Source organism: Anabas testudineus, chromosome 13, assembly GCF_900324465.2.
Source record: "Anabas testudineus chromosome 13, fAnaTes1.2, whole genome shotgun sequence".
NCBI lineage: Eukaryota > Metazoa > Chordata > Actinopteri > Anabantiformes > Anabantidae > Anabas > Anabas testudineus.
In genome coordinates, this window is record NC_046622.1 from 3,228,754 (window position 1) to 3,251,688 (window position 22,935).

The 22,935-nt window shown below is 43.2% G+C and overlaps 3 protein-coding genes across 4 annotated transcripts; 1 reads left to right on the plus strand and 2 right to left on the minus strand.

Annotated features, from left to right (window-relative positions):
- Nucleotides 1-639: 639 nt before the first annotated feature.
- Nucleotides 640-4,963, minus strand: foxa3 (forkhead box A3). The gene is made up of 2 exons (XM_026340952.1): nucleotides 4,565-4,963; nucleotides 640-3,376 (listed from the first exon to the last, which is right to left on the minus strand). Exons 1-2 carry the CDS (start codon nucleotides 4,634-4,636, stop codon nucleotides 2,054-2,056), a joined length of 1,395 nt encoding a protein of 464 aa, XP_026196737.1. The 5' UTR covers nucleotides 4,637-4,963; the 3' UTR covers nucleotides 640-2,053.
- A 2,858-nt stretch (nucleotides 4,964-7,821) lies between these two features.
- irf2bp1 (interferon regulatory factor 2 binding protein 1) lies at nucleotides 7,822-12,649 on the minus strand. 2 transcript variants are annotated; one of them, XM_026374591.1, is made up of 3 exons: nucleotides 11,334-12,649; nucleotides 10,784-11,130; nucleotides 7,822-10,332 (listed from the first exon to the last, which is right to left on the minus strand). In XM_026374591.1, exons 1-2 carry the CDS (start codon nucleotides 12,350-12,352, stop codon nucleotides 10,824-10,826), a joined length of 1,326 nt encoding a protein of 441 aa, XP_026230376.1. In that variant the 5' UTR covers nucleotides 12,353-12,649; the 3' UTR covers nucleotides 7,822-10,332; nucleotides 10,784-10,823. The 2 variants fall into 2 exon arrangements, with proteins under 2 accessions (XP_026230376.1, XP_026230369.1); XM_026374584.1 differs by having other exon boundaries at nucleotides 7,822-10,350.
- Nucleotides 12,650-12,753: 104 nt separating this feature from the next.
- cd3eap (CD3e molecule, epsilon associated protein) lies at nucleotides 12,754-15,000 on the plus strand. The gene is made up of 3 exons (XM_026374602.1): nucleotides 12,754-12,972; nucleotides 13,373-13,517; nucleotides 14,085-15,000. Exons 1-3 carry the CDS (start codon nucleotides 12,882-12,884, stop codon nucleotides 14,896-14,898), a joined length of 1,050 nt encoding a protein of 349 aa, XP_026230387.1. The 5' UTR covers nucleotides 12,754-12,881; the 3' UTR covers nucleotides 14,899-15,000.
- Nucleotides 15,001-22,935: the final 7,935 nt, after the last annotated feature.

A 22,935-nucleotide genomic window follows, 5' to 3' on the forward strand; every position in this document is an offset into this window, starting at 1 on the left:
AGGGTCAGAGGTAGGTCAGTAGTTTTTGGAGTGGTCTGGGTCTTGCTGCGTCTGTGTGTGTGTGATGCTGCTAGAGCTGATGGCCTGTGCAGAGGTCTGCTTTGAGGCTCAGTGTGATGCGGCCGTGTTTAGTCTACCAGTCCTACATGTCACACACCACAGTCATTTGGTCAGGAGCTGTTTCAACAACACTCTGCTATTCCTGCTACACTTCTTCTCCAGCCAGGTGAAAAAAAGGGTCGTGACTGATTGATTGACAAATTGTTGAGTAACGCCGCACTCGCATTTTTCTGGCTTAAACTAGAAGAATTTAGAGTTTTCGCGTTCCCTTCATTGACTGATGTTTGTACAGGTGAATTATCATTACTACAAAATGACTAAACCTTATTAGAAATACATGTAATACATAAAATGCAATGAATTTTGGTTTGTACAGTATTTGAGTTTTTTTATTTTAATTGTATGTGAACTTTTGTTTTTTTGAAAATCTGAAACCGACTGAATGAAAAAACATGACTTTAGCTGTAAATGTAAAATGACATCGAATGAATTTTATGTTCCTGTAGAACATCAACAAAAACCCAAAAAACAACAAATACTCATTTTCTCCCCACATTTTTTGCCTTTTTAATAAGAAAAACGAAACATGAATCATTTGAATCACATTTAAACCAACAGAAACAACAACAAAACAATATATTATATCAGCACACTTTGAAAGTTTGAAAAGCAACATAGCTTAAATAAGACATTTCTCTTTGAAACTAAAATATGCTCCACAAAGGATGTGACCTGAAACTTCTGCGTCTTCTGCTGTTTGTCAGAATAATCCTTCAATAGATTGTCGATACGTTGATCTCTCCTCAGATCAGCAGTTTGTTTGAAGAAAAGGCACTTTTTGGACAGCGAGGGTTATTTGACACCTTCTGACTTTGTTACAATCCCATTGAGCTGATGCATTGACAGAGTAAGAGGGCGTTTCTCAGTATTGTTGTAACACACACACACATGCACACACTATCAGCCCACTTAGCCAGTGGGAGCTCCATAGTGCAAAGTACTGTATGTAAATCCTCCCACAGTGCATCTCTCCTCCCCTCCACTGTTCTAGTAACTGACTGAACTCCCCCGTGCACCTCACCAGATGTTACAGTCTGTGGAAAAGCATTTGGCTTTAATGCTCAGGTAACAACAACATGATTTTGAGCCATGAAAATCAGAAACATGACTCTTTTTTTTTTAAAGTTTTTACCACAGTTACTTTGCCTCGGTTCTTTCTGGCTGCAGAATTTCTACTTCCTCTGTGCTCCAGTAAGAACAAAATGGCTTTTTTTTCTTCATATGAACCAAAACAACAACCCTCAAAAAAAAAAAAAAAAAAAAAAAAATACAGACGTCATGAACTACATTTATAGTGATGGATGCCTGATCTGACGGAAATACAGGAATGCAGTATGAAATGGTGTAACACACAAAATGTACTGTCTCCTACTGCAGTAACACCTGCTGAAGCAGTAACCTGAAACTCTTCACCTCCTCTCCATCTTTGGATTAAAAAAAACACCTCACATTTGGGTTGTAACTGGTCGACAGAGCTATTGGAGATATATTAAAATTTATTCCCTTCATAAATAAATGCAAATATCCCATTCCCCCCACATTACCTCTATTTACATTTTGTACAAAGCCAATTTTGCCAGACACAGTACTGCTGCAGCAGGCAAAGACAGGATCTGTATTGACTTACACACAGACGAGTCAAACGTCTTCATCAGTTAAGACTTCTATCATCCAGCTTCACTTTTCTGTCCTCCATGTAACCAGCCAGACTCCATGTTTGTTGGAGCTGGTAATGAAAACTGATAAATCTTTGGTCCCTCAAACACAGCAGCCATTTTAGATGTGAGTCTCTTCCAAGGCCGCCGCATGTGAGCCACAGAGGGAGAAAGACAGAGGAAGATAAAGAGAGCTTGGGTGTCCATTTTAGAAAAGGCAGAGAGAAAGAGAAGCCTCCATTTTGGCTCACCTCTACAGACAGGTGTGTGTGTCCATATTATGAGGCGTTAAGTACAGAGCGGCTGTACAGAGTTTGGTAGTAAGCGCCTGAGTCCATGGCTGCAGGCCCGGGGCTGTCGTAGATCTGCTTGGCTCCCACAGGAGAGCCGCTAGCGTAGCTGTTGTAGGCCATCACCTGGTCCTGGTAGGACTTGAGGTCCATCTTCTGCTCGTTGGACATGAGGTTGGTGATGGAGAAGGGGTGGTTGAAGTTGTAGTGAGGGTCCAGAGATTTGAGGGCTTCACTCTGTAGATCCATGTGCTGCTGCATGGCATTAGGCAGGAGGTGGGAGCTACCAGCTAAAGACTGGGAGTGGAGCAGTGGGTTGGTGGAGGAGGAGGAAGTAGCGGAGAGGGTCATAGAGGAAGGAGGGATGGAGGACGAGGTGGAGGACGATGGAGGCATGGACACGGGCGGGCTGTGGAGGTGAGAGGAGGACAGCGAAGGGCAATCTAGAGGAACCAAGGAGTTTCTGGAATGCGGCTGGTCGTCTGAGGAGCCCGGGTGGGAGTTGTCTGAGTGGGTGGAGTCGGCTCCCTCTGATCCTCCTGTGGGGCTGCAATCCTCCACCAGGTGATCTCCACTGTGGCCTCCTTTTCCCGAGCCTCCCTCTTGGCTCTTTCCTCCTTTCTTTGCTGTCTTGTCCTCAATCTTAAAGCGTTTCTGGCGCCTCAGGTAGCAGCCGTTCTCGAACATGTTGCCTGACTGTGGGTGCAGAGTCCAGTAAGAACCTTTGCCCGGCTTGTCTGGCGAGCGAGCCACCTTCACGAAGCAGTCGTTGAAGGAGAGTGAGTGGCGGATGGAGTTCTGCCAGCGCTGCTGGTTCTCGCGGTAGTAGGGGAACAGGTCCATGATCCACTGGTAGATTTCATTGAGGGTGAGCATCTTGCTGCCGCTTTGCTGGATTGCCATGGTGATGAGAGAGATGTAGGAGTACGGCGGCTTGGCGTGGGTCAGGGAGCGTCGGTAGGGCTTCGGGGGAATCTCCTTGGGCCCTGCTCGGCTCAGAGTTGCAGTAGAAGGGTATCCCAGCTGGCTCATGGACTGGCCCATGTTCTGGTAGTGGGACAAGGAGCCCAGGGAGCCAGGAGCTGCAGGGCCCAGTGGGGTGAGAGAGCTGGAGCTGAGGGATGAGGCCACAGGGGAGAGGGACATGTGGCTAGGTCCAGAGCCCATGGAGGCCAGTGGGGAGCTGGGGTATGGCATGTTCATACCTGCGGGGGACGCAGTGGCTGGGTTCAGGTTGATGTAGCTGTTGATGGTGCCCATAGAGCTCATGGAGCCCAGACCAGAGTTCATACTGCTGGGAGAGGAATACATCTGCAAAAAGAGGGACAACATTTAGTTATTCACATGAACAAAACACAGAGACGATAAATACTGACGTTAATATCCAGCAACCAACTACAGCCAACAAAAAAATAATTTTAAATTATCACCCTTTGAAAAACTAAATAAATCAGTTGATTGTCTCCTGTAACATAAATGCTAGATGTAAAAAGAAAAGCGGCCTGACTCTCCATTTAAAAAGTGACTCCTTATCAATGCACAATGAAGCTCTCAGTGCGCGGAGAGAGGACCTGGATTTCACACGGCGATGTTAACCTGAAAATGCGCACAAAGCGCGTCATGGAGCCTCAGTTCAGACGAGCTCCTCCATGAGAAAAACGAGCTGTTAGTTTTTAAACTAAAGTGAGGTGATTTAAATTATTCCCTGATTCCCTGAACAGTGTTATTTCCAAGATTAATAATTCTTTGATAAATACTTGGGGTCAAATCTGAAAAAGAATTAATATGCGTAAAAACACAATCAGGATAAAAGGATCCGTCTCTCTGTGCGCTTCCTGATCTGTGGTTAAATATTCTCAGACTCTTTCTTCTTGATAATTTCATCAGGTGGAGGTGAGGTGAGACCTGAAGCTGCTGATGGAATCAACTCTAATTGAATTAGTGAGAAAGAAAAGAGTCTCGTTCCATTTACACCTGAATTGTCGCTGCGGGCCCAAAACCCGAGCCACGGATACAGAACCGGGATTTTCTAATTGAATTAATAGCATCAATAGATTAATTAAAGCGTAAAATCGAAGTGATAGTGGGTTATAAAAATACCCGTTGCTGCTTTATTTATCTTTTCAACCTGATCTGTCAAATAAAACTATTGGTAATTTTACAGTAGATATTTTTGCACTATTTTTTGTATTTTTCCAGTAATATTACTGCAAAGATTCCTCAGTGTAACTCAATCAAACTTCAAATAACTTGAATTATTAAGGCTCCTCTAAATTATTTCTATACGAAACGATTTTTGTAAAATATTATAACAGTTATTTTAGTATTTGTCTTTAAGCTGCAGTCGTTTTTGTTCAGTCCTGCAGAAAATGCGCAAATAAAATATTTTTAACTCGATTCAGAGAAAAACCTGAGTCGTGCCGTTTGGAACACGATGAAATAAAAACGTGTGATTATTGGATAGTTGTATAACATTAATATTAGTGAAGAGATAATTACCTCGCTGGCCTCGCTGTAGAAAGTATTCCACTCTGGTAGATCATGGGTTTCCATCTTCACAGAGCTCAACATCCCCAACACAAACCTCTGGAGGAGAAAGGCTTATATATCTGTGGCCGGATAGTTGAGGAACAAGAATCAAAAGTAAATATAAAATCCTTCACAAAGTTGGACGCTGTCGGGAAAAATCCAAAGAGAAACGCGTCTCTGTCAAGAGATAGAGAGAAAATATCTCGAGCCACAAATGTGTGTAGAAACGAGAGCTGGTGCCCCTGGGATAGCAAAGTCAATGTTTCTTATTTGTCACTCATCCATTGTTTCACAAGCTAAATCTTGTTATGGCTCAGCAGATGTTGGCTTCTTCATGTGGCCTGTTTCCTTCAGTCCACCGGGGCCTCGGGACGCAGCGCTAATACAGTTCAGAAACCTGCGTCCTCCTCTTATAAGGTGCCGGTGTGCCCGCCCCGCTCCTGACATTTCAATGCAGGAAGGGCCCAAAAAGGCCGATGTGGCCCCCTGGCGTGCTGTATATTGGCCCGGCGGCTGCACCTGGGCCACCCAGACGATGCAGTGTCCCATAGAGTTTTAGTTTTAAGGAACGGTGACGTTTATGGCGAGATGCTGGTCAGAAGCTAATAAAGAGGTTTCTAAAAACAGAAGCTGTTTATTCTGTAAATTAATGAAAGAGTTTCCCTCGACATGCAGTCAATGTTTATTATTAGTTAGTTTTTACTTTGCTTAATGTCTCGTTTTTCTTTTCTTCAGTTTGTGGAAATAACATCATTAGATTTTACATCAACTCTAAACAGGCTGTGTAACTGCTTTTCTTAGGGTGGACAGACAGTTGTGTTTGTGATGAGGGGCGTGAAAGTCCCCGATTCCCTCACATCTCTTCACATGTTAACATATTCTCTGGGGGCATAATTGTAGTAACCGCCAAAACATATTTGAGATTCTAGGTTTTGATAGTCAAATATTTTCCACATAGTCATGAAAAATCACGACTCAGAGTAAAATATTTGACTATCAAACGATCAGAGATCCTAATCAGAGACACAGGGCCCCCCCACCATCACTGTGAGAAACCATTCAATAGTGCCAAATCCATGTCAGTATTAAACCTGGGGGCGCAAAAAGATTCGTGTGTCCAGGAGTAAAGACGATTTTCAGTTTTAATGTCTACACTAATCTACGAGCTCTTCATTGTGACACAGCTTGTGCGCAACCTGCGCGTAAACGTGGCCCCGCTGAATGTGAGAGACCTCATTTCCTGTGAACTTCTTCAAGACGTGTTTTCTCCAAAGAGGCATTTGCGGGTCGACACCACCGAGAAATACAATAAATAATGTAATCCTGGTGTAATGCATAGGGCCGGACTCCTGTGTTGTGGAATACACATCAAGGCTCGGTGCAGACGGAGGCCTGTGAATGTCAATGCCTCGGCCTAATGGCCAGTCAATGAAGATGTAATTGATGCGCGGGTGGGAGGTCGACGGGATTAGACTGTGAGAAAAGGTCCCGAGGAAATAAGAAATAACAGGAAGGAGTACGAGCGCGGGGATGCTCCAACATATGCAGAAACATTTGGGTTCTAGACATATGTTAAAGGTACCTCTGTTTATCCACCTGATGGTGATGATGATGATGATGAAGATGCCTTCACGATACATGTCTTTTACTTTAATAATACACCACATGACGTATTTTCTTATTATCTACAACAAACCTCCACAAATACCCGCTCAGTCCATCCCACATGGCCACAGTGCAGCAGTGACCTGGACCCGGCCTGTTGTCGTCGGGCTCTGCGGGACATCACCTGGAAAGATTAACACTGTTCACAAGATGCTGTCAAGTCGATCAACACGTGGAGTGAGCTGACACCCCCGTGTCTGTAATGATCTAATTAGGCCTGGAAGAGAGGAGCTTTATTTTTATCTGGGCAGTGATGAATTCAGATGTAAAAACAGTCTGATCATATTCACAGATGTAAATCACCACAGTTTTAGTCTTGTGACGGATCCTGATCATGGACTCAGATGGTGGAATCTGTTTATTCCAGTTCTTCTGAATATTTTAACACCAATTTGCTGCCTTCAGGTGCTGTTGGGAAATGTGACGTCCGTCATTTTCATGTTTACACATCATCTGGATTATTCCTGTTCTCCAGGCTCATCACAGGCTGCTGAAGACTTTACCACACACCTTTCTCTCATGTCTCCACACTTGTTGAGGGATGAGCTCTGTGTTTTGTCCGTGATGCAACGGTCTTGAACGTCACTCTTTAATGAGCATCTTTGTTTGGAGTAATGCTTATTTAAAATCCCGTTTTTCCCCAGCAGCCCTCCAACACACATTTAGTCATATCCTCTCTCTGCAGGCAGTTTCTCCTGTCAATAGGCCTTCCACCGTCCATTAACACCTCTATAATTGGTTTAACAAAAGCTGTAATGAGCTGACACTAATGGAGGAAACGACAGATCGGCCTACGAGGAGCATGATGCACCGACGGTGGGGATGAATAATTAAATGTCCTCTGAGTTTCTCAAACCGGGACCTGAGACTGGCTCCGAAACCTCTTCTGTAAAAAAGTTCACATGCAGCCACAGTAAGGTGTTTTCTTTCTACCCGTTTAGGTCATTGGTGCTTTTTGGCTGCACAGACTTTAACATTGTGAATCTGAGAGCAGGTGAAACTGTTCTAATCTTTGCAGGAGGCTTCTGCTCCTTATTCAGAACGAGATCAGAAGCGTTGGAGCGCCACCCTGTGGCCAGTAGAGAACAGGAGAGCTGCACCTGCCACCTGTGCATTTGGTTTTATACTGAGCACATTTAGGACGTTTCAGCATCAGCTGGGAAACTGAACTTGACAGGTCGTGGTTACTTTAACAGACTTTACCGTGGTTAGGCTGACTGTGATTTCTGCTGTCAAAGCTGCTGAAGTGCAGTCGGCTGGGTCGGGACCTATTTTCAGATGTGACTGAATGTATGTGGTAAGAAAAAGAAGAAATTATGTTTAGACGTAAAGATCAAATCTGACTCATGCTGGCAATTCTGATGAATACTAGACACCAAATAGTGTAAGAACTAACACATAACATACTTAGACTCAAGGAATCAAAGCTTTTAGCTTTCTAACATTATGTTAACTTGGATTAATTAAGCAACACCGAGAAACCAAGTACCAGAAAATAAGTTTTTACATTTTAGTAGAAAGATCTTGTGTTTCTCATGAAGATAAAACTCAAGAAACAGAACTCGTTGCTACGTTTCCATCCCATTTATTCCTGGTTTCTATTTTTTACACAAAGCTGCAATAAAACCAAGAGATCTAAAAACGACACTTAAATGAAGAGAAACTTGACATAAAGAGAGAGTAGAGACGATGTCCTAACGATGAATGGCTGGCCGACTTTACAAAGGCTTCAGATAAAAGGAAAAGCCGTCGGATGGCGATTGAAGGGAAACAGGTTAATCACTGACTAGACAATAAAAAAAAAAAAAAAAGCATTGCACTCCTACTTCCCCTGAGGTTCCCAGACACAAACAGACGATAAACATTTTCAAAAGGCACTTAACAAGGGATTGCATGATGAATCAGTGCATATTAAACTTAAATTCCACTTCTTCAAAGACATTTCTCCAGAACAGACCTGATCTGTGGGATAGTCGCTCACTGTAGAAGGTCTACACATGTATCTGCTGAATACTATAGACTTTTATAGGCAAAATCCCACAGTACAGTAGACCACATGAGCCTGTAAACTGCTTGATGAAGGAAACCGCTTAAGAAATATAGTAATATAGATTTTTCCATAAAACATTTACATCCAGAAATATCAGTTTGGGCATAAAATGACCTTTGGTTTGTCTGCACGTCTGTACTGACGAGTACAAACTGCACATAAAGAGAGAATCCACCAGAAAAACTCATTGATGATTGATTGTTCAATTCTGCAACATTAAATCCCTGAACATGTTTCAATTAACAAAAATGTGAATAACATGAAGCTCCATGTTTGTTCCATTGACTATGAATGGAATTCAAACTCAGTGAGCTTGTGCGATCGGCCGTGGAAACGATTGGAGTAAAAGTCAATAAAAATGCCAGATGATGAAAAGTTACCTTGTCGCTTGTAGAGAAACTTATTCAAATATTTCAGAATGACCGAAGACTCATTTTAGCTTTTTTAGGTGGATTCTCACTTTGAAAAACAAAAGGTTTAAGAAGAGATAGGCAATTATTTTAATTACATTTTCCAAACCGTTGCATATGATGACTAAAGATTGCACATACATACTTTTGTAGAACTATACAGTATATAACATTTAACATTCTAGTAGAAAATATAGTTCTAGACCTATCAATAGATATCTTTTAATATACATTCGGGGTAAAGCGTAGGCTGGGCTGGATCTTGTAGCAACATTAAATACAGTCAAATATAAAGTCTGCGGCTGGTCGAGGCATGGACAGATTAACTGGTTTGTTTCACACAGCAAACATTCTGCTTTCTGAGTCCAAGTCAGCTTCACTGAAAGCTGCTGAAAAACAAATGTCACTACACTCCACGTCATGTCTGTTAGCATGTTTAGTGGATCATTTGTTTTCTAGAATCTCATTCATTCATAAAACAACAAAAAAAAGTGAATCTGACTTTCAAATTGAGGGCTCATGTCAGTTAATATGAACAGTACTTGTACAAGCACAAATGTTTGATTTTGACCAAGCACTGGGAGAGAAAATGGCATTTTGTCAAATTCAGCTTGTTTAGACTCAGAACAGCCTGAGATCGGACTCCTGCTGCCAGCCAACAGTTTGTTCATCAATAAGGAAAAGATACAGAAGAGCTGTGGCTAGTGTGGTAGGATTTCAGTGCTTGTGTTGGAACTGCTGAAGCAGGCTTTTGTGCTTTCCTGTACAAACACAATGTTGAGTGTACAGTTACAATAAACACTGGACCTGAAAGTCTGAGGAGGGCACTCTGAAACAGTAAAGATTGCTTGGTTACAATTATCAGCTACGCAAGCTTCCTTTAGCAAATAAAAACAATGTTGATAAAATATTAATACACTAGTGGCAACATAGAGACATTTCAGTGGTCAGCACACTTGTAGTCCTGCTAGCAATGGTTGGTTCTTAATGTGTATCTTGATACTTTAAGTTATTACAGCATCTTCCCAATTATTCTTATGGTGTAAGTTCTCTTTTGAAGAAGAGAACGATGGCTGTGGTCTGTGTGTTGCCTTCACTCTGCTTTAACTAGCCCAGCTACTACCTAATTAAAAAAGTAGCCAGTGTTCAGCTGTTGATTGGCCCAGCAGTACATCTGGATCACCGTTTAATATATATCCTTGGTTACATACTGTAGGTCACCGTCTTAGGAAGGTTGAGATGTTATTTCACAGAGATTTCTGCTGTGTTAAGCGCCGTTTCCTTGGTTGTTAAGGGGAGTTTGCAATGCACAGGATGCAATTTGGTTTCAAATTCTCATTGCATCGGAACTGAAGCATTTAGGATTAAAGTTGGCTAATTCAACCTTTATTTAGAAAAATTTAAATGAAACTCAATAATGACTCTTATTATTGTGCATATATATGTGTGTGAAGACAATCTTTGCATCCTCAGTCTGATAATACTGAATAAAAGTAGGTGGCTTGAGTAGATGGGGTTAAGACCTGCGTAGTAGAGATGTTATGAGCTGTGGGCCACTGTGTAGCTTCTCTTCTTTTCTGGATCTATCCACAGGCCATTGCAGAGGTCTCCTTCTGGTGTGTGAAACGAGTCTGGGGTTAAATTAAAACAATTAAATTACACAGGGTAAGATCCCACCATACCTAGACTACACACATCTAGTGGGATATAAACAAATACAGTCACAGCAATTACAATATGTACAATGCTTTATCAGTAAGGGGATGCTGTCATGCAACAACTGTCCTGATTTGACTGTTATAAAACAAACTCTTTATAAGGAGCTCCCTCATGTGTGTTTCCTTTTGTGCTACTGTGAGGAATCTGTAAACTAAGTCAAGAAGTGTTGATAAACTACTAATAGATTCTTCTACTACTACTACATTACAATAAATAATATATTTTATATTAGTATTCACAAACCTCCTGTTGTAAGTCTGCCAGCTGTCTTACTTTAGGATGGAGCAAACGTAATGCACTTTGACTACATGCTAACTATATGTGGTCAGATGTCTGTGGACCTGCCTGTTGCTGTGCTGGGTCCTAGTTTCCATGGAAATCATCATCACGTGTCTCGCTCCTTCTTCACGGTGACATCTCCACTCCCAGATGCGGGTCCACTGGCAGCTCCACTCCCACCCCCGGATGCAGTCGCAGCTCCAGGCCCCGTCCCAGCTCCTGATGCAGCAGTAGATGTAGCTCCTGCTCCAGATGCACCCGTGCCCAGTATGGTGGAGACCTCACCTTGCATGAATGCCCACGGGGGGCTGTTGGGAGAGTTATCCAATGGACAGCGCTCTCCGCTGGGGCAATACACTTCCCCATCGCCCCGCCGGTTCTGGATGTATACTCTGGTGCAGGGGAAGCAGAATCTACATTTGATGGAAGAGAGGATAGGTTGTTACAACTTTCAGAGAATGATTAGGGACACGGATAACTATCAACACACTAGATTGTGTGAATAACTGTAGGCTTAAATTACTTCTATGTTCTGACCAAAGCAAAGCACACATTGTTTCAGGCTATTTACTAAATAACAGCAGTAAACAACATAAAAAACAGCAAATTCACAAACCTATGTCCTGGCACTGATGGACACTGAACGAAGTGTGTGTCTTCCAGCCTCTCGTGACATAAGGTGCAGGACAGAGTGTTTCCGGTTGAATGTGTGTTGCCAGCAGAGGCTGATGCTAGCTCAGAGGCACCGCTGTGGGGTAAAGCTGCAGCTGTGGTGGCCGCCTCCGCAGAGTTGCTCGATCCCAGGGGCTCTCCTCCGGACCTGGCGGCTAGGGGGCGTGGCTGCCTGGCTGGAGATGAGGCAGGCTTCGGGCTGGTCTGGCTCACACCTCCAGCAATGGAGGAAGACGAAGAAGGGAGGCCTGCACTCTTGCTGGTGCTGCTTCCAGCCACAGCAGTGTGGGCCTGTGCCTGTGCCTTGGGCTGGTTCTGGGACGAACTGAGCTCTCGCTCGAGCTCCGGGGTGATGAAAGGGGCTATCCCCATCCCTATGCCCAGCTGCCTGCGGCTCATCTCGGCCAGCACCGGGGCAGGGAAGATCATGGGGCTGTTCATGGGGGCCGTTCTGGCGGTCAGACCCGCCGGCATGCCCGCGAGTAGCCCGTGAGGAATCCCTGCAATACTTTGAGTCACTAGGCTAGGAGGGATCGCAGCGCCGAGCATGGGTCTCCGGCTGCCGCTCGGGCTCTGCCGGTTCACTTCTTGCGGCGGCTGCCCGTCACGGTGCAGCCCATTAGGCGGAACGCGAACAGTTGCGCCGGTGCTTTCTCCTCTTCCTCCCCTGTCGAAACGATCGCTGTGCGGCCTGCCTCCGTCTGCAGCTGCTTCGCCTCTGCCAGATGTGCCATGTTTACCGGGCGACGGACCAGGTGATCTGACGTTCCCGTCCTGCATACCGTGGCTTCGTTTTAACTGTCGGGCGCTCGCTATCAGGAATTCAATCTGATTAGCTCCCTCGTAGTTCACGCAGCCCCGGCAAACCACTTCACTGAAGTCCCACACTACAGTCCAGGGCATCTTTGGCAGGTCACACAGGTAGCACCACTGGCGCCTGGAGGAGGATGAGGGGGACGACATGGCTGCCCAGCGAACCTGAGCGGGCTCAACGAGTCAGCTAGCTTGCTAACGAGCTAACACACGTTAGCTGTGTTAACCTATTTAGCAATGACAGGTGTACGCCCTCTTTTTGCTAACGACTTGGTACTTTAACTGGCTCCGAAACGCTTTTGAACAATGTTACACATTCCACCGACATAAAATTAGATGAAATATCCAGGTTATTTTCGCTCCTCTTTGCATATGTTTATCTTGTTTACCCACTTCGGCCTGTTCTTCACTGCTGTCAACTGCTTCCACGACGGACGCTGAAACGTTACGTAACCTTGCGTGGGGCATTATGGGTATTTGAGTTTCCGTACTTGGCTTTGTCAATGCATCGCTTCGCGTCACGCCACTCGCTGGAACTACAACTGAGACAGGAACGGAAATTAAGAAACTAGAGGTCATAGTTCATTTGGTGTCAACACATGTGCGTCCTCCATAGCCATGCGTTTGAGATAGAAAACTCTTAATTTTCTTACTTTGTGGTTATTTTTAAAACATAAAAATGCCAAGAGATATATCGTCATCATCATCATCAAGCGAAGATGAAGCGGACAATCCTGCAACAGAGTCGCTGGTAAAGCAAAAAGAAACGGGTAAGTTCACATGCATTGATTGTACAAAGCTGGCGTTGGTTGACTGAAATGCTACTGGTTAGTTCACTTAGAGCAGCCAGTTGTATTCAGCTGCAATACAAACAAGTAAAAGTAAAAAATACAGTAGGTTATGACTTAAATATTTCGATTTAAAGTCTCATTAAAGTAGCAAAAATAGCTTCATGAGTAATTTCTCCAGGAATTTTAAAGTAAAACGTTGTAATTTGTAAAAGACTAAGTTCTAAGTTAGAGAAGTTCTTCTCTAAATGATCCCGTTATTTCTATAAGAAAGTGAGCACACATCCTTTATACAGATGTTCTTCATATGTGCTGTTTTGTTTTCAATGCCCAGTGTTATTGTATTAATGAAATTAAAATGATGTGCTGTTTGGATCCACAGAGAAGAAGACCACCAGGTATGAATGTCCTGCTGACTTTGTGCCTTTCTGCCATAAGCCCTGCAGCAGCACCCTAACAGAGAGTCTGAAGAACAACAATAATGAATTATGGCTCATTAAAGCTCCTGCCAACTTTAACCCTGAATGGTGGGTGTTTGTCTCCTTACATGGATCGGGTATTTAAGTTTAGAATTTACAGATGTTTGAATATACTAATCACTTTGTTTTTAAACAATTACACATTAATATATGTATTAGTAACTACTAACACAGCATAGCTTCATGTGACACTTACAGAATAGTGATAAATTGTAAAAAAGAGACTAACACAAGTAGACAATAGTCTTAAAGTCAGTGAACTGACTTAAGAAGGGTCACAGTACTTACAGGAGATATTGGCTAAGTCCTCCAGTATTTTGAATATGCACTTGTGCATTTTATTGCCAAATCTTATTTCCTATGAATGTGTACATTGCAACATGTGTCTTATTTTCTTTACGTTGCACCATGTCAGCAACAATTCATGTGATAACAAAGAAAGTAACACAGACTTAACATAAAGTAGCTGACAAGCAGTTTGTCTGCTGGGACCAGCAGGTGGAGCTGGAGATGACTTGAGAATGTGTCTAGCGTAAACCTAATAGGATGCCTAAGACTATTCCAGCATGTTTTATGTAGGACATGTCTAACCCCACCTATCTCCTACTTTTCCAGTTTCAGTGGCGTCAAGGTGCCCCTCTCAGGTCTGCATACCTTGAAGGTTCCTGTTGCTGCAGGTGGAGCCAAGACTGGAAGTGACCAGCAGATCTACAGCATCCTGGCATCCACACATGGCACCTCAGAGCTCTGCCTTCTCACCACGAACAATCGTTTGTCAGATAGTGCGGTTTTTGGTCCTCCTTTCTCAGGCCTGCTCAATGTGTGTGAGAGCTATGGAGACAGCAGCATGAACCAGGCCCCTCAGGTCATCCCTGCTGCTCCAGCACCCTCAATACCACCAGGCCTGAAACAGCGATTCCACCCTTTTGGCAGTAAGACCCCTACACTGACCTGCGTAGCAGAGAGTGAGGCAGATGGAGCTGCTCTTGGGCCCTCGTCCATAACTCTCCGCCCCCTGGTAGTCAAACGCTTCATAGAAGACACAAGACATGATGAAGAGGAGGAGGAAGGGAGGAAAAGGAAGAAGAAAAAGAAAGAAAAGCGGATAAAGACTGAGCGAGTGGAGGAAGCAGTGGTGGAGGAGGTGGTGACAGTGAAACAGGAACCTATAGCTGAAATTCCTGAGGAAGTGACGATGGAGGTCCCTTTCCAGGAAAGTGATGTTTTGGAGGAGAAGAGGAAGAAGAAGAAGAAAAAGAAGGACAGGGAGCGGGAGGAGGTGGAGGAGGGAGTGGAGCCCAGTGTTAGGGTGAAGATGGAAGATGTGACAGTGAAATGTGAACCAATAGACACTTCGTATGGTGATGTAGTGGATGGCTCCGGAAAGAAGAAGAAAAAGAAGAAGAAAAGTAAAACTGAAGATGAATAGTTTAGTTTTGTTTATTTCTGACCTCAGGAGCCAGTTCACCACTAATTGACTCCAGCTTATTGATGAATTGCACGATGCAAGGCCTGTTTTGGCAGTACATTGTGCTCAGAAAAAAAAGAGCCTTCCTAACACAAATTATAAAGTGGATACATCCAAGCATCTCTAAGGCCAATGTTCCTATCATTGTGAGCTCAGAAAGTGACAGTTTCACACACAAAGAATGTGTGCAGCCGCTGGCATCCACGCACATGTGGGTATTAAGAGTGTACATACGGAGAAATTCTGTATTTTCTGCCAGTGTCTGTCAACCTGTGGTAGATATTATGGGATTGTGTTCACACTGTGTTGCTGTGTTTGTGTACATATTTACACATCCAGGGTTGTAATGTGACTGACTGAAAAAGCAGAGCTGATATAAAGACACATGAATGGGTCAGTGTTGTGTAATGTTGCTAGTCTTTTTTTATTTTTTCTTCTAAGGATATGACTCATGTATTTGAGACATTTTTTGTGTGTGCAGAAAAACATGTTGGAAGATAAACTCAAAAAGCGATTAAACAAAATGGGGAAAGAAACAGGGTGTTTTTCCTTCCTGTTGTCAGCTACTTGCAAGTGTTCCAGTACAGCACATTTTCCTCTCATGTCTTGTTAACACAGTGATTTCATCCAGAAGGAATTAAACTTGAACTCATGTTATAACTCAGACTACAACTTTTAAATTGTCCAACAAGAAAGTGCTTAGTTCACTCATTTGTTCTACATTAAAATCTTTTCATGAGCAGCCATGATATCCTGTGGATTAGGCACGGTCCTCGTCTTACTCTTTATAACAGTATGAATAAAATTGTGGATAGATTCAGATGTATTTGTTAAACTCTCCTTGAATACACACAGGACTAAAGATCTGCACATAATCTGATGCGGTTGTATTTTCCTTTTCCTTAAGTATGTTATATTTTGGAGTTCTATTTAATATCTCTCATGAATTAATATAATTTGTTTGGCCTGATGGTCATATCAAAAGCACAAATTCTTTGGCCTCAAACTTATATCGGTGAATCCCTAGTCAATAAATTAGCCTTTCTACTGCCAGCAGAAATTCCTTTCTATTAAAGGCAACAGGGAAATCAGCACTTCTGACAGGAAGATGGCGCCACAGTCCAGCCTGTGTCCTGTGTAGATCAGCAGCCTGTGGGCTTTGAACAACCTCTGAGCTTATTATGTACACGCTATCATTTATTTTCACTAATGTAACACAGATCTTCTGTTGCTGTCTAGATGCACAAAGAAATGATTGATATTTTTTCCAGTTTCCAACAGCAGCAAATCATCAGATCTCACTGACACTCAGGTGAAAAATCTCAGTGCAGCTCTGCATCCTCCCCTCCTCCCTCCCTCGCTCCTCTCCTCTCCCAGCTCTGCACCGGAGTATGGTCCTGTTTCTTAATGAGCTCAGGCACCTCTGGCGCTATCACACTCTCACCATCTGTAGTAACCCTCTGCACATGCTGCAAGGCTTTATTGATCCGTCCTCACATGTGCATTCACTTTTTTTTTAAACAACCTTTACTTCGTCCATGGGTCCAGATGGACCTGAATACTAAGGGAGTTAAAAATTAAATGTTAAGATACCAAAGATAATTAGAAAAATAGTTTTCCTGCTCACTGAACCTTACCATCATAACGTCTGGGTTTTTGGTTTAGCAGAGAACCACAGATGTCAGGTGTGGGATCAAGCGTTTCCCTGTGAGTCGCATCTAATGCCAGGTTTTTGTGTATCCTCACAGGTATGTTGAATGTGTGTGTGAGAGCGGCTGTGCTTCATAGTCTGCAGGCTTCAGCACATGTGCCTAAGCAACCAAAAGAGGGTTTGCAGCAGTGTGAGCCAAAAGACAGTGAAATGAAAAATGATTTTTAAGGTGTCGGCTAAATTTCTGCGAAACACGGAATTTGTGTTTATTTACCCAAATTCTTTTTGCCTGAACATTTTTTCCATTTTTGTCGATTGGATCTATGACAGTTAAGTTATTAATGAACAGCTTTAGCCAATAACCTTTTTGTACAAATAAATTGAAAATAACTTTTCCCCTCTGTCAAGCTTTTCATTGTTTACACTTGTGAATGATCCAGTTCACAGTTTTGGACGTGTAGTCTATAAAAAAAACCCAAGAAACGCCACATTAAGAGCCACGACCGACTCCAATAGGTGGGGGCGCCTGTCAATCAAGCAAGTGCTGCCTGAGGCAGATCTACTTGATACCTTCCCAGAAGAAAATTTCATATCATTAAGCCACAGCCCTTGTTGTTTTCCAACCTTTTACCTGGATCAGGTGTGTTCATCCCACAGAGTTCAGTCTTCAGTTTTCTCCAGACTTCTCGCCTTTCTCCGTTAAACCTCTAATGAATTGAATTGAATTGCCTTTAAAATTAAAAATAAAAGCACTCCTGAAGTCAAATGTAGAGAAAGTAAAATGACAACACCTGTTGAAGAAATCAGTGAAGAAGGGACATTCATTAACAACCCTATCACCCCCTGTGGAACACTTTACGCACGGTGTGAGCTGAATCGAGCGTAAGCTGGTTAGCAGCTGTAGCAGAATAACATTTATGCATCTTGTTATGCAGCTTCTTCCATTTTCTTCCAATTCTTTCATTGTGGTTGCAGCAGTAGTCCGACTGTGTGTGTGTGTGTGTGTGTGTAGTTAATGGGACGTGTCCTATTCCCATCTCATTTCTGTCAAATTTAGAGTTCTGTCAGGCAAATGACATCGGAAATACACAGTAGGATGAAGTCTGACTGTAAGTCTCCCTCCCCTCAGTATATCCACTCTTACAGCCATTACTTCCCTTCTTACTGGGTTTGGTTGTCTTTGCTGCACACAGGAGCTCTGACGGGTCATTATTCACACCTTCCTCTTTACATTTGTTGCCAGCGAACAAAAAATTAATTGGGTTCTTTTTTGTAAAAGCGAGCTGGTGACCAGTAGGTTCAAATGAACACACCTGCTGTGCGTAATGTGAGTTCGGGGTGGTTTGTTCTAACAGGGTATGTTAATAACCTCTTCTTCTCTTGACATCTTCTGCTGAAGTGCGTTTGAACATGGCACTTAACCCGTAATTGTGTGTCCTGCAGGTGTGACACATGTTTAGCAGTAGTAGAAAAACAAGTCTGCTCATTCGAATGTTCTGACGCACAGGTTTAAAAGGACATCGTTTTAAGCTGCTGACCTGTGTGGAAGAAAAGAACGAATTAGACAAAGATTTGATTAGTAGAGGTGGAGATCTTATCACATCAGCCTGATTATGTAGTAAGGTGATTCCCTATGGCTCTTTCCCAAACCTGTCCCTTCTCCTCTCGTCCAGCACTTCACTCTAGTGTCACTTCACATTAAGTCACACTTGCAGCTGTGGAGGATGCTCAGTCTTTAAGTAGGAGCTGCAAACAAACAGGAACATAAGCAAGAAGCAAGTATCGCCATCAATGTCAGGAGACACCTCCTTCTCACCCAGCAGTGGTGTCCTTACAACAGCAAACATCCTCAAAACTACAATCAGATGCAATAAAATAAATAATGTTCTTGGTTCAACTTAAAAAAAACTTTTCCACAGTTTAAAAAGCCTCAATAGAACCACATCATCATGTCACTCTATACATCTCTCTATACAACGTCTCTGTTTTCACAGCAACACATGCACAACAACATCCAAACACCACTTGTCCAACACATCTGCTCTGTCTGTTGTGATCGCTATGTAAAGTAATTACATTCAACTGAATGATATCCTTTGTTAGCTTTAGCCTTTAGTTAGCTCTTTCGAGTATTAATTAGAGTACTGTAATCTTCACATGGGCACCTGACGGCTGTTTTAAGACACAGATTATTCTCATGTAATATATAAAAAGGTGACTCAAGGTGACGCAAGGTGATTATGTGATGGATAATGATGGTTATGATGATGATAATTTGACTCTGAAAACCAGTGTGAAAATAGCAGTGGGGGCTCTGAATGTGAGGTCCATGGTTATTACTGACAGTGTTGGTTCCACTGAACGCACCACTGTCATTGTTCAACCTATCAGCGACAGACAGAGAGGTCAAGAGGTCAGAGCCCAGCTCACACAGTGAGGCAGGTTCATGTTTGAGGAGCACAGACTGAGCGGTAGCTGTGAGGGTGATGTGGCCCAGACGAGGTTCAATGGACAAGTCAGCATTCAGTCATTATTTTTAATTACAGTAATCTGATCATAAATACAGTGTTCTGTGTGCTGTTTCCCCGTGTTTCTCTTCATTTGGTTTTATCTGATGAATAATTAGTAACTGCCCAAATGAACTCTTTTACTCACAACACATGGACGTGCAGGAATATAAAATAAAAATAGTAGAGAAGAGAACAGAAACCCACATTACCCACATTTGCCAGTGTACAGAGACTGTGTGGAAGGTTGCAGGGGTCAAACGTGAGCAGAGGCATCTTCTCTTCCTGTTATTCACTGTAACCTCCATCTACAGACAGTAATCTTACACCTGTCTCTGCATGTAGTAATGCATTATAGCATCCAAAGGTAATAGAACGATTCAGTCTCCGCTCTGTATAATGCTGTGTGTAAGCATCTCTTTGCCTCGGCACTGTGTGTGTGTCAGGTCTGCAGTTAGACGGTGGTGCTGTCTGCACCGGAGGAGGAGGATAAACAATAAATGCAGTCTGAAGTTTGGATCCAACGTGTTCAGACTACTGAGCCGAGCAGGGGCCTTTCCACGGCCCAGCCGAGCTCATGCCGCTGATGAGATTTGGGGGAGGCTTGAGGTGAGGGAGAGGCGTTTTTGGCATGGGCAGCTGCAGTGGGGTTGCTGTAGGGGTAATGAGTTGGAGAACCAATTCCTGCTCGCCCTCCCCTTCCTCTGCAGTGATCTCTCTCTTTCTCCCTTTTTCTCTTTCCTCTGTTGCTTTGCTTTTTCAACCGCCGCGCTCCAGCCAGCCTGCGGCAATGTGAGCGTTGCCATGGTAACGTGGACCTGACAAGGACCACGGCGATGGAGGGGGAGAGAGAAAGAGAGAGAGAGAGAGAGAGAGAGAGAGAGAGAAGGGAGGGAGGGGTACAGCTCATCAATGTCTTGAGCTCCCCTTCCCTCCCCCCTACCAAGTGTGCACACACAAATACGCGCACACTCTTCAGGCATGCTGTTGAAAGGACAAACATAGCAACGGGCTCGAGTCAGAAAATCTACCGCAGAGAACCTGAAACTCCGCTGCTCCTTACTTTCCTCCTCTGCTCTTTTCTTACACGTTGTTTCTCTTTAATAACAAACACCTCAGCAGCGTCTGTTTTTGCCAGTGCTAATGGGAAATGGAAACAAACAAACACACATTCGTTCTAATCTATCATACCCCCCCCCCCCCCCCCCCCCCCCCCACATCTACTGAGATATAGTAACTGTAGTTTTACACAAAGGACTTTTATTTTGAAAATCTAAATCAGTTCATCTGTCTATCCACTTATTCCATACCTCGTTTATCTCTTCACACGTCTCTCTCTTAGTTAAATAATTCTATTGTATGAGAGTCATACATACTGATGATAAGCTCTCTACTGTGTGTGTGTGTGTGTGTGTGAGACTCATTTCCAGCTCCAGTCTAATAAGCCGCTCTGCTGAAACTGAAAGACTGAACGTGTGACATGGATCAATAACTGGATATGTGAAGCTCTTCTTCACAAGCTGACATGGAAATTGTAGTTCTTTTCTTTCCCTCTATTTTCTCTCAGACAATGGAGGGAGTAGAAGTGCTGCTGTGTGTGTGGTGTCACTGAGCAAGTGTATGTGTGTGTGTGTGTGTGTGTGTGACATTGCAGTGTAGATTTGAAAGGCTGCGGCAGCCATCGACAGACAACGACAATCCTTACCGCACCAGCAACTTGATTGCATACTAATGTTTTGGTATGACGCATCTGCCTCTCCTCTTCCTCCCCCCCAATCAACCACCCACCCTGTTTTCCAATTCCTCTCTCTTCCCTCATCGACCCTCTTTACCTCCCCCCCATCTATTTTCATATGTCTCTCTCTCTCTCTCTCTCTCTCTCTTTCTTTCTTTCTTCCTACCCTCCCTCCCACCTTGCTCTTCACATTGTGTGGCAGTGATATGGCACTGAGCTGCTGCTGGTACAACCCACCCACCACCTCTGCAGCGACTAACAGGAATTCATCCACGCTGGGACAGACAGAAAGAAAAGGAGGCTGTTATGCAGGTGGTGAAGAGCAGGAGTATGAATGTTACCTTTTTTAACCTGATTTTACTTTTACATTATTAATATTTAGGGCTGCAGCCATCAGTTCTTTAAATTACTTGTTATTTTTCAGGTTATTCAATTGTTGTGTTTATGAAATGTCAGTATATGGAGTCTAAATCTTTAACGTGACACCTCAATCTTTAGCTTGGTCAAATCTGAAATAACAATAGTTCAATAAATTTCATTTGCATTTCTCAGAATGTTAAAGAACGAGATATAAAGAAGAAACAGACATATGTGAGTGTAAGTGGTACCCCTGTCTGCTGCTCTAGGGCACCACAGTGTTGTTGACAAGGCAGGAGCGAGTGCTGCCTTTTCCCGTGTCCATCCCAATTAATTCACACACTTGCCACTCTAACATTTACATCACCACTGTCCTGTTAATCACTTATAGCAAACAACATGCAATTTCCAGTGTCAACAAATCCTCCAACCTAAACAACCAGATCGTTTGTGCTTCTCAAATAGTCGACAGGAACAACTAGAAATGCGTAAATGAGGGAGCAGAACGGAGCACGCAGCTCCAGGAATATGGTGCATTTGGAAACGAATGAATAGGTGTACTAAAAATGAAATGTCTTCTTTTAGAAGATACCAAGCTGTATTTAACTATAAATATTTATTATTAATAATTATAATACACCTTGATATTAAATTATTTTTTAATAATTAGTCTCAAAGTCAGAATGTGTGTATGTTTAGTTTTTATAACTTTATATCAATAGATACCTTCGTAGCGTAGTTTTAGAAACGATAGAGGAGAGGAGACAGGTGAGAAATGTTAGTCGTGAGAGATGTAAGACACTCGTTAGTCAGTATAGGGAAGTCTGACATCATATTATTGGTGCTCGTGAGTGTTTTCAACCTTTGCTGTTGTCGATTTTGGGATTCATTTCTCCGGTGCTTTGTCTTTGAAAAGCAAGTTGGAAAAAGGAAAACGTGATCTGTTCAGTGAATCTTTGGACACAAACATTTTTGCACTTCACAGTCAGCATGCCTAAAGTCATCTTCCTTCTTTTCTCAGAGATGGGAATAGTTTTCTTTGCCTGAATCATTTCAGAGTGCTGACAGACAGCAAGTCAAATGTTGGAACAGTGAACGCTGCGCGAGACAGTGTGATAGGCTGCACAGAGAATCTGTTGCTAGGCTCACTGTGAACAGACCAGTCAAGTCTGACATATGTTTTCAAAGCAGCCCTCTTAGCAGCTTGCAGCAGTTGCCATGGAAACCCCAATGCCATTTCCCCCCATTGTTTGGACCGCTCAATATCCCGAAAGCTTTTTCAGAGTCCTGGTTTATTAAAGCCTGAGAGACCAACAGTGAGAGTGGTTTTGTGCTGTTTGTTGGAGTGTGCATATATTAAACATGCACGTGTGTACATACGTGTGTGTCTGTAAGTGCATGAGCATCTGACTTTGTGACTGCATGCGTAGGTGCTCAAGGATGTGTGTGCATGTGCGCACAAGTGAGAGAGAGATGGAGCAGGGTCAGTCTCAGTGGGAGGCGTGACAAAGGAAGACGTCCTTCACTTGACCTTCACTGTAGATGCAGCCACAGACTGAGGCTGCTGTTCAGGGCTGAGGTGTGTCTGATGAAACAAAGGGATTACACCTAAAAAATATCATTTTCATCCTGATTTTTATTAGGTTTGGTCTTAAAAGCTTGTTTTCCCTCATGGTTTGACACAGTTTAATTTCATTTTAAACTGCTGGTGCTTTACTGTTATTAGCTGCTTGGGATATAAATCCCAG

What these genes read in the sequence shown, in the direction of transcription:
- irf2bp1 (XM_026374591.1), bottom strand. Translation starts at nt 12,352, where the DNA reads ATGTCGTCCCCCTCATCCTCCTCCAGGCGCCAGTGGTGCTACCTGTGT. An exon ending in CCATCAGTGCCAGGACATAG is followed by an intron (nt 11,131 to 11,333) that starts GTTTGTGAATTT and finishes CATCAAATGTAG; the next exon opens with ATTCTGCTTCCCCTGCACCA.
- cd3eap (XM_026374602.1), top strand. Translation starts at nt 12,882, where the DNA reads ATGCCAAGAGATATATCGTCATCATCATCATCAAGCGAAGATGAAGCG. An exon ending in GGTAAAGCAAAAAGAAACGG is followed by an intron (nt 12,973 to 13,372) that starts GTAAGTTCACAT and finishes TTGGATCCACAG; the next exon opens with AGAAGAAGACCACCAGGTAT. An exon ending in GCCAACTTTAACCCTGAATG is followed by an intron (nt 13,518 to 14,084) that starts GTGGGTGTTTGT and finishes CTACTTTTCCAG; the next exon opens with TTTCAGTGGCGTCAAGGTGC.
- foxa3 (XM_026340952.1), bottom strand. Translation starts at nt 4,636, where the DNA reads ATGTTGAGCTCTGTGAAGATGGAAACCCATGATCTACCAGAGTGGAAT. An exon ending in TCTACAGCGAGGCCAGCGAG is followed by an intron (nt 3,377 to 4,564) that starts GTAATTATCTCT and finishes CTCTTTTTGCAG; the next exon opens with ATGTATTCCTCTCCCAGCAG.